Genomic DNA, 17,152 nt, shown 5'->3' with positions numbered 1-17,152 from the left:
AGCCACAGTTCTTCCAACTAGGAAGCAAATACTGAGCAAATGTATTCACATTTAATTGTAAACAAGAATTCTCTGGATCTTATTTGCGTAAGATTAGTCCCAATGCTTGTAATTTCTATTTAGTTTATTCACTGAGTTATTTCCTCTGCAATTATTATGATTAATTGTACTTTTAATTACCTGCTTAAAACTGCAAGCAAGTTTAGTAAATTTCAACCCGCCTATTTAGAGATATAGCACCACTGTAATTCACCACAATTAGTTTAGTGTTTGCTATAAGGAATAATGATTTCTTAGCCTCATTTCACATCAAGGGAAAGTGTTTGCCACCTATTCAATGTGAGCAAATTTGAAATATATAGCAACAAATGCTTTTATATTTAGAATTTAATGATGTGACTTCAGGGATCACTGTTAGCTGTTTTCTTTAAAAGTCTATACACTTCTGTCTCAAGTCTGATTTTTTTTGTAATTGATAATGCAGTAGCTAAAAGCTAAATTCACACTGCATGTTAATTTCTTTAAATAATTTTGATTTGTACTACAAAGTTGTAAATACCATTTTATATCAGCCATTATACAATGCACATTAATGATGCCCACTTTTACTAATAACCTCACAGCAAATAGGTGTTATTGTATGTGCCTTTTACAGAATCTTACGTTTTATTGAATGAAACTGGAAATTCAATTAAATTTGTTAGTCAAATTAGTAGTTATATTCCCATGAAATGAGCACCTGCTTTTATACATGCATTGTTCTACATTGTTAAATGTCAAAAGTTTTATTCCTGTATTTTGATATAGGAACAAGCGATAGACCGTGAACAGGAGCGAGATGTGTTTCAGCAAGAGATATTGAAATTGGAGCAGCAACTGAAAACTCCCCAAAGGCTCCAATCCAACAATGACCAAAGAAGTAGAGAGGTAACTTAAATAGTTAATGTTTTCCTAGAGATCAGTAGGAATCTTTGTGTTGCAGCTGCATTTATCAACATCTTATCCTCTTTTCCTCCACTGCTACAAAAAACCATCTATCTACCTTCAGTTAAAGATAAGGAATTTAGATACTGAGCTTCTAACCAATGCTTGGTTTTTGTTTAGATTATTACATTTGTATTACTCTAAATGGAATAATGGGCCTCTCACATTCTTGATGACGTTTTTGTCCATCTGCATTAATCCCATTTGCCTACATTAGGCCCAATGTTCCCTCTAACTTGTAATGACCAGTGAGCACAAATATCTTGTGCTGTGCAATTTTTTTGCTCAGTGACAACAACATGTGCACACTGAATTTTTAAGTGGAAGTAAACCTGAAGCTATTCTAAGGATAATAAACTACCAAGTCCGGTTTGTTGTTCGTTGTTTAAAAGAATTAAAATAACTGTCAATAAGAACTCTGATCTCCTCTGGGTCTGATTGTTTTTACTCTCATTCATCTGCACTTTCACAACATGTGTAGTAGGTCTATAGCGGGTAATGAAGGATTTTCTCGCCAGAGCTTTTGCACACCATCCATCTGTGATTTGCTTGCTAAAATTACACTTTTTAAAAGTCAAGTTTCCAAATATCACTCCACTTCTTCCCACTTGCAAATTCTCCAGCAACTTTTGCATCATGGCAATACACACAGGTAACACCAGTTTCTATATTGTATATAAATATTTCTCATAGCTGCACATTCCTGACCTCATGAGCTTCCGGTGCAGTAGTTTCAACTGTTTCATTGAGCCATTCTACTTTCAATGAATTAGCAGTTCTTTTGCGGTTCGTGCCCTTTGCTTCTTTGGAAATCAACATAATGTCTTCAATAAAAACATTATAAATCAGCCAGTTCTAAAATCTGCAGACAGATCATCAAAAACACCACGTTGTCAACACGGTCCGCATCAGAAACTGGAAAAGGAAATGTGATCCTGAAATACACAAAACGTGCCAATGACATACAGAGTGGCAATATTTTGAACGCAGTTTAAATTCTTCTGTGCGCTAGTAGTACAAGATGTGCGTGTACACCTTAGAGGGAACGTTGATGCGTGTACACCTTAGAGGGAACATTGATTAGGCCCATATTCATCTATGTCTTTCTTATTCAAGTACGTATCAAAATATTTCTCAGATGTAGTGATTATATCAGATTCCACTACCTCCTTAGAATTCCAGTTATCAAAATAAATTCCTCTCAAATACCTTTTAAAACTCCTTCTCACTTTAAACCAATGCCCTTTGCTCCAGGGAAAATAGGTGCATCCCATTCAACCTCTCCTCATAAATCAAGCCCTCCCATCCTGATAAATCTCCTCTGCCATTTTCTCCAGCGCAGCCGCATCCTTCCTCTATTATGGAGATCAGAGTGCATGCAATTCTTCACATGCAGTGTAGGCAATGTTTTGTAAATTTGTAACATAACTCCCAACTTTCATATTCTGTGCCTTAATCTACGAAAGCAAGTCTGTTTCGGCCCACATCCCTTTGTTCATCAACATTTCCTATTACTTCCCCTGCTTGATTTTCTAAAATGCATCATTTCACACTTACCTGGATGAAGTTCACCGGCCAAGGCTCCACCCAGCTTTCCATCTGATCTAATATCCTGTTGTGGCTCGAGACAAGTTTCTTCACTATCTAGAACTCCACCAATTATTATTCATCTGCAAACTTACTAATCATTCCTCCAATGTTCACATCCAAGTTGTTAATATATATCACAAACAGCAAGAGTTTCAGCCCCAATTCCTGAAATCAGTGAAACATCCTTCCAGGAACCTTCTGCTTCATATCACCAAGCCAGTTTTGGGATCCAGTTAGCCAGTTCAACCTGTTTTCCATGTGCCTTAAAGTTAAAAATGTATAGCTTCTAAATCATTTTAGTTACCTTAGTTCAATAACATGTTTTTAAAAAGTCATGCAAATAGATGAATATTTCTACCCAGTTCCCACGTTTTAACTTGTAACTTATTTCTTAGCTAACAGTCCATTTCCAGCCATGTACTTCTGTCTCCTCATACTGCTGAAGTCATGATGTTGTGTTGTAAATACAGGAATAAATAGTGACCATAACTGAACTGTGTGCCAGTGGTGAAATTCAATGCAGTGAAGCTTTTAGAATTTTGAAATTCTGCAGTTTAAGATGATTCAACTGCCTAATAATGCAGATGTGAAAGTGTTTGGCACTACCATTTAAAAAATTGTTAGCACAGTCCCATCTGGCCCTTTGAGCAGCACCAGCCAGAAACCCATGATTTAATCCAAGCTTAATCACAGGACAATTTACCATGACCCATTAACCTACCAACCAGTACATTGGGAACAAAAACTGGCACACCTGGAAGAAACCCAAGTGGTCACAGGGAGAATGTACGAGCTTCTTACTGGACAGTGCTGGGAATTGAACCTGGTTTACTAGGTCTGTAAAGCATTGTGCTAACCACTAAACTACTGTGCTGGCTACATGCTTATTCAGAGATTTGAGCAATTTTTGAGGCAGTTTTGGAGTATATGCACAATAGGTAGCTAGGGGCATGAGATAATGTAATTTATGATTATAAGTCACAAATCATATTTTTCATGAAATTCTGGCCGAAATATCAGATTACTGGAGTACTATTTAAGGTGATTTATTTGTGTGTTCTTCAGCATCCATATTTTAATAATAATTCTGAACTTGGTGTTTTTTTAAATTTTAATTAATTCAGACTTATAAAATAAGAAAAACTAACAAGTATCATGCTTTTGGTAGATGGACCATCTGACTGATCAGTTAAAAGACAAGACTGACCGATGTAGCGAACTTCTGCTTGCCAAAGAGCAGCTTCAGAGAGATGTGCAAGAACGGAATGAAGAAATCGATAAACTGGAAAACAGAGTCAGGGAACTGGAGCAAGCATTGATCAGTACCACTTACCCCTTACAAAAGGTACTACTATTTTTGATTTTTAAGCTAAGTTCAAAGGAATGTGTGAACATGGCTCAGGTAGTATCCTTGAGAGTCTAAACTTGCGGTTTTATATGTTCTAATTTCATCTTTCTTTCTGGGGGTCAGTTTACTGTATACCTGACTCATGCTGAGAGAGGCTTCAATATTATACATTGTCACATTTCAAACTCTTGAAGATATGCCACCCATAGTACAGCTTCTGATGATGTATGCCACCAGTTATTATTATTATTATAATAGGCATCCATTAGTCTCATGAGACCATGGATTTGCGCCTTGGAAGGTTTCCAGGGGGCAGGCCTGGGCAAGGTTGTATGGAAGACCGGCAGTTGCCCGTGCTGCAAGTCTCCCCTCTCCACGCCACCAATGTTGTCCAAGGGAAGGGCACTAGGGCCAGTACAGCTTGGCACTGGTGTCGTCACAGAGCAATGGGTGGTTAAGTGCCTTGCTCAAGGACACAACATGCTGCCTCAGCTGAGGCTCAAACTAGCGACCTTCAGATCACGAGACCAATGCCTTAGCCACTTGGCCATGCACCAACACCTATTATTATTATTATGAAGAACTATATTGACCAAAGAAGAATAGAACAGAAAAATCAAAATACTGAAATAGGAATTGCTCTGCACCAATGTCATAGATGATCAGGTCATGAGTTGATTATAGATGGACTTATTAGGTGTGACAAATTCTTATTAACTTTTTAATAGTTTTGATTGTTGCAACATAAGTAATCATTTTAGAGCCCATCAGAAAGGGTATAAATCCAAAGTGACTATTTTAGAAATAGATACTGTTGTGATCAAATCTGAAGCACAATATCCACTGGTCTAATGATTTCAAAGCACTTATTGGTCTGTTGGAGGCAGTACAGAAAAAGCCCGTACAATTGGCTGGTGCTTAAGGAGTAACTTGCATGGAGAGGTTTCCAAGGCAAGATTGAGAAGAAATGTAATCAATTGTTTGCTACATCCGAAAATATGAACAAACTAGAACAAAGAAAAAATTTAATGCCCTGTACAGAATGTATTTGCCTATCATATTTACCAACAAATTATATTCATAATTTTCTATCTATGCAACAATAACATGGTATGTTTATGACTAAGTTCTGAGATTCAAGAAAATAGGCTGTACAAGTGAGTTATTTTGAATGGACGACTTGGGTGACAAAATCTTTTCTTGCAGGAAAATATTATGGTATCTATATTGCTCCATGCAGATATGACTGTAATGTGTTATTGTAAGCAAATATATTCTAATTTATTATTGCCATTAAAAAGATTGAAGAAAGAAAACCACTGGTTACCTTAGAAGTCAAAGGGGATAGTACACTTCAAACACAGCTGCAAGCAGAACGTGATGCTCTGGAAAGAAAGGAGAAAGAGGTAAGGCTGGTCTTTGTAATAATGATAGTCATTAGAAAAAACCCTCTGGTTTACTAGTTTCGCTCAAGGTCGCAATCTGCTGTCCAGGTTGCAGCAATGTGGAATGATTTAACAAGGCATTCTGGTCATGGGCAATTAGGAAGTGACAATAATACTGAGCAATGTCCACATCCCAAAAAAGTAACTTAAAACATGACAGAGTCGCTCATTTTTTGAGACTCTGACATCAGAATCAAGTTTATTATCACTGGCATGTGACGTGAAATTTGTTAATTTAGCAGTAGCAGTTCAATGCAATACATAATCTAGCAGAGAGAAATAAATAAAATTAAAAATAATAATAAATAAACAAGTGAATCAATTACGTATATTGAATAGATTTTAAAAAGTGCAAAAACAGAAATACTGTATTTTTTTTTTTAAAAAGTGAGATAGTGTCCAAAGATTCAATGTCCATTCAGGAATTGGATGGCAGAGGGGAAGAAGCTGTTCCTGAATCACTGAGTATGTGCCTTCAGGCTTCTGTATCTCCTACCTGATGGTAACAGTGAGAAAAAGGCATGCCCTGGGTGCCTTAATAATAGAGGCTTCCTTTCTGAGAGGTCACTCCCTAAAGATGTCCTGGGTACTTTGTAGGCTAGTGCCCAAGATAGAGCTGACTAGATTTACAACCTTCTGCAGCTTCTTTCGATCCTGTGCAGTAGCCCCCCCCCCCCACCCCCACCCGTACCAGACAATAATGCATCTGTCAGAAAGTTCTCCAGGGTACATCTAAAGCAGTTTTTGAGTGTATTTGTTGACATGCCAAATCTCTCCAAACTCCTAATAAAGTACAGCCGCTGTCTTGCCTTCTTTATAACTACATCAATATGTTGGGACCAGGTTAGATCCTCAGAGATCTTGACACCCAGGAACTTGAAGCTGCTCACTCTCTCGACTTCTGATCCCACTATGACGATTGGTATGTGCTCCTTCGTCTTACCCTTGCTGAAGTCTACAATCAGCTCTTTCATCTTACTGACGTTGAGTGCCAGGTTGTTGCTGCAGCACCATTTCACTAGCTGGCATATCTCACCCCTGTATGCCCTCTCTTCACCACCTGAGATTCTACCAACAATGGTTATATCATCAGCAAATTTATAGATGGTATTTAAGCTATGCCTAGCCACACAGTCATGGATATATAAAGAGTAGAGCAGTGGGCTAAGCACACACCCCTGAGGTGCACCAGTGTTGATCGTCAGCGAGGAGGATATGTTATCACCAATCCGCACAGATTGTGGTCTTCCATTTAGGAAGTCGAGGATCCAATTGCAGGAGGTAGTACAGAGACTCAGTTTCTGCTACATCTCAATCAGAATTGTGGGAATGATGGTATCAAATGCTGAGCTATAGTCGATGAACAGCATCCTGATGTAGGTGTTTGTGTTGTCCATGTGGTCTAAAGCCGTGTGGAGAGCCATTGAGATTGTGTCTGCCATTAACCTATTGCGGCAATAGGCAAACTGCAATGGGTCCAGGTCCTTGCTGAGGCAGGAGTTCAGTCTAGTCATGACCAACCTCAAAGTATTTCATCACTGTCAATGTGAGTGCTATTGGGTGATAGTCATTAAGGCAGCCCACATTATTATTCTTAGGCACTGGTATAATTGTTGCCTTTTTGAAGCAAGTGGGAACTAACACTCATAGCAGTCAGAGGTTGAAAATATCCTTGAATACTCCTGCTAATTAGTTTGCACAGGTTTTCAGAGCTTACAAGGTATTCCATCGGGACCTTCTGCCTGCGAGGGTTCAGTCTAACATCGGCCTCTGAGACAGAGATCACAGGGTCATCAGGTGCAGCAGGGATCTTCACAGCTGTGGTTGTGTTCTCCCTTTAAATGTGTGCATAGAAGGCATTGAATTCATCTGGTAGTGAAGCATTCATGCTATTGGGTTTCACTTTGTAGGAAGTAACGTCTTGCAGACCCTGCCAGAGTTGCCCTGCATCTGATGTCGCCTCCAACCTCATTCGAAATTGACTCTTTGCCCTTAAAGTAGCCCTCCGCAAATCATACCTGGTTTTCTGGTACTGGCCTGAGTTGTCAGACCTGAATGCCACAGATCTAGCCTTCAGCAGACGACGTACTCCCCGGTTCATCCATGGCTTTTGGTTTGGGAATGTACAGTAAGTCTTTGTGGGCACACACTCATCCACACAGGTTTTAATGAAGTCGATAACAACTGCAGCATACTCATCCAGGTTCGAAGATGAATCCCTGAATACAGTACAGTCCACCGATTCAAAGCAGTCCTGTAGGCGCTCCTGTGCTTCCCTTGTCCATACCTTCTGGGTCCTCACTGTTGGTGCTGCAGTCTTCAGTCTCTGCCGACACTCAGGGAGTAGAAGTACAGCCAGCTGATCAAACTTCCTGAAGTGAGAGTGTGGAATAGTACGGTATGCATTCTTGATAGTGGTGTGGCAATGGTCCAGTGTGTTGTTTCCTCTGGTATTGCAAGTGAAATTCATCAGCATATGGTGCAAACACGTTGGACCTTGTTTACACAAACATCCCCAACATGTACTGGCTGAGCCCCGCCCCCAGACCACATCTCTGTTATGCTAATCCCAGCATACAGTCCGCTTGTCAGTTGCTCCAGACCAGTTCAGAAGCAGGTGAAAACCTGGTCAGCAGGAGCCATCTCTGCTCTTCATGACTGCTTTGAGCACACTGACTGGCACATGTTCAGAGAGGCTGCAACCGATGGCGACTCTACCAACTTAGAGGAGTACACGGCATCAGTGACTAGCTACATCAGCAAGTGCATCGATGACGTCACTGTGGCCAAGACCATCACTACAGGCACTAATCAGAAGCCATGGATGACTGCAGAGGTGGGTGCGCTGCTGAGGACCTGTGACTCCGCCTTCAGAGCAGGTGACAAGGCAGCCCTAACAACAGTGAGGGCCAAACAATTCCAGGCCATCAGAGAGGCAAAGCGTGCACACGCCCACCGAATCCACAGCGACTTCCAGGACAGCGGCGACACGCGGCGCATGTGGAAGGGCATTCAGGACATCACCAACGACAAAACAACACCATCTGCCTGTGCTGGTGATGCCTCTCTCCCAGATGTGCTGAACAACTTCTACGCTCGTTTTGAAGTGGAAAATGACGTGGCGGCAAGGAAGACCACCTCCCCTCCAAATGACCAGGTGCTGTGTCTTACTGTGGCCCATGTGAGGAGAACTGTGCAGGGTCAACCCACGGAAGGCTGCTGGACCAGACAATATTCCTGGCAGAGTGCTTAGAGAATGTGCAGACCAGCTGACAGATGTTCTCACTGACATCTTCAACATCTCCCTGAGAAGTGCCTTCGTTCCTACATGCTTCAAGGCCGCCACCATCGTCCCCATGCTGAAGAAGTCTTCAGTGTCCTGCCTCAATGATTACCGTCCCGTTGCACTCCCATCCATCATCATGAAGTGTTTCGAGAGGCGCATCATGAGGCACGTCAAGACCCTGCTGCCCCCCTCACTGGAAACCCTGCAGTTCGCGTACCGTCCCAACCGTTCAACAGACGATGCCCTTCCCATCACCCTCCACCTGGCCCTAACCCACCTGGACAAGAAAGACACATACGTTCGAATGTTGTTCATAGACTTCAGTTCAGCATTCAACACAATCATTCCTCAGCACTTGATTGGAAAGCTGAAACTGCTGGGCCTGGACACCTCCCTCTGCAACTGGATCCTAGACTTCCTGACTGGGAGACCTCAGTCAGTCTGGATTGGAAGCAGCATCCCCAACACCATCACACTGAGCGCGGGGTCCCCCAGGGCTGTGTGCTCAGTCCACTGCTGTTCACTCTGCTGACCCATGACTGTGCTGCAACACACAGCTCGAACCACATCATCAAGTTCGTCAATGACACGACCGTGGTGGGTCTCATCAGCAAGAATGATGAGTCAGCATACAGAGAGGAGGTGCAGTGGCTAACGGACTGGTGCAGAGCCAACAACCTGTCTCTGAATGTGAACAAAACAAAAGAGATGGTTGTTGACTTCAGGAGGACACGGAATGACCACTCTCCGCTGAACATCGACGACTCCTCCGTAGAGATCGATTAGAACACCAAAGAGCACCAGGTGTTCACCTGGCGGAGAATCTCACCTGATCCCTCAACACCAGCTCCATAGCCAAGAAAGCCCAGCAGCATCTCTACTTTCTGCGAAGACTGAGAAAAGCCCATCTCCCACCCCCATCCTCACCACATTCTACAGAGGTTGTACTGAGAGCATCCTGAGCAGCCGCATCACTGCCTGGTTCGGAAATTGCACCGTCTAGAATCGCAAGACCCTGCAGCAGATAGTGAGGTCAGCTGAGAAGATCATCGGGGTCTGTCTTCCCACCAGTACAGACATTTACACCGCACGCTGCATCCATAAAGCCAACAGCATTGTGAAGGACCCCACGCACCCCTCATACAAACTCTTCTCCCTCCTGCCATCTGGCAAAAGGCACCGAAGCATTCAGGCTGTCACAACCAGACTATGTAACAGTTTCTTCCCCCAATCCATCAGACTCCTCAATACCCAGAGCCTGGACTGACACCAACTTACTGCCCTCTACTGTGCCTATTGTCTTATTTATTATTTATTGTAATGCCTGCACTGTTTTGTGCACTTTATGTAGTCCTGTGTATGTTTGTAGTCTAGTTTTTGTGTTGTTTTACATAGTCTAGTGTAGCCTTGTGTTGTCTCACTTAGTCTAGTGTAGTTTTGTGTTGTTTCATGTAGCACCATGGCCCTGGAGGAACGTTGTTTCCTTTTTACTCCGATTGTACCAGCAGCTTATGGTCAAAATGACAATAAAAAGCAACTTGACTTGACTTTATCTGTCGTTGGTAGTTGCTTGGTGATTTTCTTCAGACTGGCTTATTTAAAATATACCAAAACGGTGGTGAAGGTGTTAGGGGTGCACTCTTTTGTGCATGTTGATCCCATTGCTCAGATCATCTAAAGCCTGCTTGACGTTGGCCTGAGGTGGAATGTAAACTGCTACCAAAATGACCCCAGAGAACTCCCATGGTAGGTAAAAAGGGCGGCATTTACTGCTAGATATTCCAGGTCTGGTTGAGCAGCATTAGGACAGCACTGATATATTTGTGTACCAAGAGGAGTTGATCATGAGGATACTCATCTGCCTCTGCTTTTGAGAGACTCTATAGGCCTATCCTGACGGTGTGCAGTAAACCTGTTGATATGAATCACTGCATCCGGTACAGAAGGGGTTAACCAGGATTCCGTGAAACAAAGGACACACGCAGTCCTAATGTTCCTCTGATTCAGCACCCTGGCTCTGAGATCATCGATTTTATTCACCAGGGACGTAATGTTCGCCAACAAGATAGTCGGTATAGGGAGTTTAAAACCCCATTTCCTTAAATACACTTGTAATCCTGATCTACGCCCCCGCTTCCTCCGAGGTGTCGTCCGTGGGCTCTTCCGACCACAGACCGTGTTGTTTCCGTCGGTTTTAAGCAGCGATAGTTCATTTAAATGCATTAAGACATCTCTGTTGACTGTACTGACCTTGGAGGCTGTTGTGCTTTTTAGCATTCAAGGTATAGGTTAATGCTGACCTGAAGGGCAAGGACGTAGAGAGATTAATTAGAAGAAGTCATTAGAATGTGAGAAAGTTACATGAACAGGTTTAGGCAGAGACATTATTGATGTGATATGGATTATATGAACCAGGAATGTATTACAGTTTAGCAAATCAGATTAATGTTTAAAAATATTATTTCTGAACATCTCTGAAACTTAAGAAGTATGTTGGAATTGCACTTTAATAACATAATTTATGATCATGAAAGTCAGCTCTGAATTGCTTCAAATGCTTGGACTTGACACACCTTTTTGCTGCATTTTTTCTCACATTTACCAATTGTTTTCCATTGACCTCTTCATTATTATGTACATGATTTTACTTTGCCATTATTCACCATTCCCTAGTTCCGGGAGTATCCTGTTATGATCTTCTACCTGGGCTTTAATTTTTCAGAGCATACATTAAAAAAGTTTCATAACTTTTTAAATCTTTGCCCTGGTCCAAGATTTCTTAATGGCCTGTCTTATTAATGCCTCCATGCTCTCTATGATTGTCTTTCCTACTGTCTTGTTTTCCTTGTCTACTCTATAACATGAACTGCCATTTATACTTTGCATAAGCATGTTATTTGTTTTTGTACAATGAAAGAAATTTAGTTAAAGAAGTTTCATCACTGGATACATATGACTATACTTTGTGCACTACATTTTATACAAAGGAAAATCACACTGTTGATGATTGATGGTTAATCACTTGGATTGTGCTGGATTACAGATTGGAAACTTGGAAGAACAATTAGAACAGTTCAGAGAAGAGCTATTAAATAAGAATGAAGAAGTTCAGCAATTGCATATGCAGTTAGAAATTCAGAGGAAGGAGTCTACCACTCAACTACAGGAGATCCAACAAGAAAACAAACAACTTAAGGCAAGTGCTTCCCCATTCAGCAACACAAGGCTGTTTACTGCACTTTGATTAGCTTAACTTAATTAGTTGAGCAACCATAGTTTTAAGATTAGATTGCAAATTTCAACTAAATACAGGTTGAGCACCCCTTATTCAAAATTGCAAAATCCAAAAACCTTCAAAATCTGACATTTTTGGAGCATTGTCATGACGTCTCAAATGGAAAATGCCTCAAGACGCTGGGACTAGGAACAAGGAAAGGTTCCCAGGCAATGAACAGGTCTCTGCGCACCACAGACTGTTTCTGAGAAATGGCCTCACATATGGAAAGAAAAATAGATAAACACTGCATAAAGTGAAAAATGAAGAACTTGAATGTGTATTGAAAGAGTGGATTCATCAGTGTCAGAGTGAATGCCGCTTAACAGTATGCTGATCGTTGACACAAGCAAAGATCTATCACAACGACCTGAAAATTTAGGGTAATTGTGAATATTCAACAGGCTGATTGCAAAGATTTAAGAAAAGACACAACGTTAAATTTTTAAAGATTTATGGTGATAAAGCATCTGCTGATCACGAAGCAGCAGAGAAATTCATTGATAAGTTTCCCAAGATTGTCGCCGATGAAAATCTAGATGCTGAATGGCTCCATCAGTACATACATGTGATGAATAAGTGTAAAACAAAGACTGCTTACCAGTAGCACACAAATTTGGGAATGATGGTAATGCCAAACAGCCATTAAGTGCCCACCTGGCGGCTGAAGTAGTGATAGCTATTAAAATATTATATAAAACTACCTTCAGGGTGTATATATAAGCTTTATATGCAATATAAATGGATTTCGTGTTTATATTTGTGTCCCATCCCCAATGTATCTCTTTATATATATATTCATTCCAAAATTCAGAGTCCGAAACACTTCCGGCTGTAAACATTTCAGATAAGGAGTGCTCAACCTGTAATGTTACAGGCCTTGCATAGAAGTTACCGTTAAAGTTACAAATTGTCATCATATGAAGAGTATTTTTTATGGTGAACTCAAAGATTTAATGCAGTCATGCAGCATGGAAACAAGCGACTTCAGTCCAACTCATCCATGCTGACTGTGTTGTCCAGCAAAATAGTCCCATTGGCCCAAAGTCCTCCTAACGTCTCCTATCCACCTACTTGTCTAGATGGCTCTTAGATGCTGCTAATGTGTCCGCCTCAACCATTATTTCTGGCAGCTCCTTTGAAATACATACCACTCTTTATATGAAGAAGCTACCCCTGATTTCCCTTTTAAATCTTCTGCCTCTGATCTTAAACCTATGCCTTCTTGTTTTTCACCTCCACCCTGGGAAAAAGGCTATATGCTTTCACCCTGTATGTGCTCCTTGTGATCTTATGTACCTCTATCAGATCACCCCTCAATTTGCAACGTTCCAGGGAATGAAGTCCAAGTCTATGCAAATTCTCTTGTAACTCAGGCCCAAATCCAGGCAAAATCCTGGTAAATCTTTTCTGCACTGTTTCCAGTTTAATAACATCTTTCCTATAACAGGGTGACACAATACTCCCAAGTGTGGCCTCACCAACATTTTGTGTAACTGCTACATAACTTCCCAACTCCTATAATTAATGCCCTGACTGAAGGCCAGTGTGCCAGACGCTGTCTCCACCACCCTATCTACCTGTGACACCATTTTCAGCAAACTGTACACTTGCACTTCTAGGTCATTCTTGTCCATAACTCCCCAAGGCTCTCCCCGAGACATTTGCCCGTCCTCAGCCCACACACCATGCTGATAAAGAATCCCTGTAATTTCACAACCTTCTGCAACCGTCTGTCTTATTACCACACACAAAGGTCTTGTACATTAACATACAAATCATTTATACTAATTACTAGAAATAAAGGTCCCAGTATCAGCCCTGTAGACACAATCCTCCAGTCCAAGAACCAACCCTCAACCATCATCCATTCAATCTATCCTTCCATACTAGACTGTCTTGAGGGACATTGTCACAGACTTTGCTAAAATCTATGTAGACAACTTCCATTGCTCTAACCTCATCTGCCCTTTTGGTTACTTCCTTGAAGAGCTCCAAGGGATTTATTATGTACAATTTCCCAAGCCACGAAGCTGTGTTCACTGTACTGAATCAGACCTTGTCTCTCCACATGTTGATAGATCCTGTCCCTCAAAACCCCCTCCGACAATTTTCCCATCACTGATGTTGGACTCACTGGCCTGTTAGTTTTCTGGCTTGTTTTTGCTACCCTTTATAAGCAATGGTACCACATTAGCCACCCTCCATTCCTCCAATTTTCACCTGTGGCCAGAGATGAAGCAAGAATCACTGCAGAGGTCTCTGCAATTTCTTCTCTAGTTTTCCACAAAGTCAAAAATGTCCTAGATCAGGCCTAGGGAATTTATCCTCCTTAATGCACTTTAAGGCCTCCAATCACAAACAAAATGCAGATGCTGGAATTCCGAGCAACACACACAAAATGCTGAAGGAACTCATCAGGACAGAACAGGCAGCATCTAGGAAAGGAGTACAGTCAGTGTTTCAGGCCGAAAGCCTTCGGCAGGACTGGTGTTGGCCTGAAATGTTGACTGTACTCTTTTCCTAGAGGCTGCCTGGCTACTGAATTCCTCCAGCATTTTGTGTGTGTTGTTAAGGCCTCCAATACCATCTTTCTGCTAGTTTGTACTTGTCCCAGACAATGTCACTCATTTTCTCAATTTCCTTAGCTTCGATTGTTGTCTCCATAGTAACTGCTGAAGAGAAATATTCATTAAAATCTCATCCATTCCCTTTGTTTCCATCTGCTTGAAAAATTGCATTGATCCCTTGAGTTCAGAATCATTTTGTGGTAACTGGAGACACCAAAAGCTCTAATGATTTTACAAGACAAAGTACAATTCTTGTAATAGATTGTTAAGTTGAGAAGTTTGTGAAAGCCTTTCTCTAGAGCAGGGGTTCTCAACCTGAGGTCCATGGACTCCTTAGTTAATGGTAGGGCTCTGTACCATAAACAAGGTCAGGAACCCCTGCTCTAGAGATTGTATATGCACTACAAAACTGTTATTGATTCCAGCTCGCATTTCCGAAGGGAGTTGCCAACATTCAGTGCTGGGTCCCAGATTTATTTGCCCCCGTATATATCTGAAATGCTGGGTATCCCTGGGTAGCACATCTGTTACTCTACCCCATTATTTTCTAATCTCTGCAATGGAGGTGGAAAAAACAATAAATTCAGATCATTTTTATTTAATACTGTGTAAGCTGATACAGGTTCAACAAGTACACATCCTGGTCTTACTCGTTGGAGCACCCAGGATCAGCACTTCTCTGAATCGAAGGCTGAGTATAAATTTGCACTCAGGAGTGGAAGTTTCTGCCCAGTTAAGATGGCAGATCTGTGATCATAGAGAAAACCTGTAATATTAGTAACTAACTGCTTTCATAACACTATCCAAACCTTTTTGGATAGTTTTCCATATTTGGCTGTATTTGCATCTCATACTTTAGTGATGTTTTTATTGATTATTATAAAGGGTTTAATTTGGATATCCCTTGATATTCTCCAGCGCACATATCCTGACATTGGCTAATGCCACCTTGAAACCAATACATTTTCCATATAGATGTTTCCATTTTGTGTTAAAATTGCATTTAAGAAATAAAATTCATTTTATCCTTAATCACTGAATATTTTTACATTATGTTTCATCCTTCAATTGACAGAATAAGGTGGAAAACTTGCTGGCATCTCTCAAAGATTCTAGTGAATCATTTGAAAACCGTCAGTCACCTGTTGAGAATTTATCTAGAAATGTCAAAGAAAAAGATGAAGAAATAGTAAAACTTAATGAGCAAATTATAACAATGCAGCAACAACTGGAAATCTTTTCTGACAATAAGGTCAGTAAAATCAGATAAGTGGTCTCTTATGAGTTATTTCTCTGATGTGTTCTAAAGGTAAATATAGAAAATTTATATCCAAATGTTAGTGCCTTTCTAATCCTTTTATCCCGATTTCTTTAATCCAAAAGTGCTCTGTACCAAAAATTGCTAGATCTCAAATTGAGACTCAGCAGCGCGTAAGAGATCCTTAAATCTTTTGCTGTTTTTTGAGCCCCATATGTTGTTGACACAGATAAAAGTTTGGCATTCTTTTTGTCCCCGCCTAATAAATGACAGAAATGGTACTACATTTGACCAAAACAAAATAGCCTAATTTTGCTCCTGTACCTTCTGATTTAACTCTTCTGAATAGTAAATTCTATCTTAAATTCTTTACATTTATTGGAGGTGTGAGTGCCGTAAACAAGATTTAAAGCAAATCTTAAAACCAAAGGAAAGAAGCCAGGGTTCTTACAGAAATGGGGCATGTTGAGAGTCACACTCAATGGTGCTTGACATAATCATGCACTTTTACTGAAATATAACTGATGGAACTATACCTAAAAGATCAAGCTCTTGTGAATACACTGCACAAATCAATACTGAGTAAAAATTTCAGTGTAGCAAAGCCTTACCATCATGGGTGAAGGAAAAAGAATAGTTTAGTAGGTTATGAATCACAATGAAACTAGTAAATAGAATGTCCAAAGTGAGCCAGAAGGGAATGAATTGCTCATTTTGAGTTGCAATTTTTCCAGATGAAAGTGTGAAAGGAATTTTGGTCAGCTGGAGTAGAGGGGATGCAAGTGATGAAGTTTACAAGAAAATGGCTGCCTTTGAACTTGGCTATGATCAGAATCTTGGGAATAGTGAATAGTCACTGTGCCAGCAAGGTTCTGAGGGAAGACCATGAATATGCATAGGACGATTTATTTGGAAGAGAGAATTAAATAAGAGGCAGTTGGTGTAATTGATCATAAGAAAGCAGTTAGCAAATAATAGTGGCAAATATAATGGCTACACTAGAATTGTGGCAAGAAAGGTGCAAACAGGGTCATGGTGATGTTTTCGGAGTGAGGTTCATGATGTAAATTACCAAAAAGATGCAGTAGTTAAAGGTCAGTGCATGACAAAAGAAAATAAGAGGTAAAAATGATAAAGGGTCTCGACGCAAAACGTCGATTGTTTACTCTTTTCCATAGACGCTGCCTGACCTGCTGAGTACCTCCAGCATTTTGTGTGTGTTGATTGGATTTCCAGCATCTGCAGATTTTCTCTTGGTTTTAGAAATGATAAACTTATGTTGGGACAGCAGTAAAATTTCTTTTCTAAGTTGGAAGCAATAGAGTGATAAAGCAGAGATGTAGTGAAAACAGAATTAGGTGATTACATGCTTGTTAAAGTAGCTGAAAATTGAGCCT

At 40.7% G+C, this 17,152-nt stretch overlaps 1 protein-coding gene across 4 annotated transcripts in view; it reads left to right on the top strand.

Annotated features, from left to right (window-relative positions):
• The window catches only part of akap9 (A kinase (PRKA) anchor protein 9), a 209,777-nt gene that overhangs the window by 139,707 nt on the left and 52,918 nt on the right, over window positions 1–17,152 (top strand). For all 4 annotated transcript variants that reach the window (XM_063044116.1, XM_063044117.1, XM_063044115.1 and 1 more), the window contains 5 exons: window positions 808–927; window positions 3,743–3,919; window positions 5,224–5,328; window positions 11,697–11,849; window positions 15,573–15,749. In XM_063044116.1, the coding sequence (XP_062900186.1) occupies window positions 808–927; window positions 3,743–3,919; window positions 5,224–5,328; window positions 11,697–11,849; window positions 15,573–15,749 (732 nt within the window). The remainder of the gene's footprint in view (window positions 1–807; window positions 928–3,742; window positions 3,920–5,223; window positions 5,329–11,696; window positions 11,850–15,572; window positions 15,750–17,152) is intronic.

This window comes from Mobula hypostoma, chromosome 3, assembly GCF_963921235.1.
Source record: "Mobula hypostoma chromosome 3, sMobHyp1.1, whole genome shotgun sequence".
In the NCBI taxonomy this organism is placed as follows: Eukaryota; Metazoa; Chordata; class Chondrichthyes; order Myliobatiformes; family Myliobatidae; genus Mobula; species Mobula hypostoma.
Note: the sequence above shows the minus strand (reverse complement) of the source record. Positions and strands in the feature narration are given on the sequence as shown.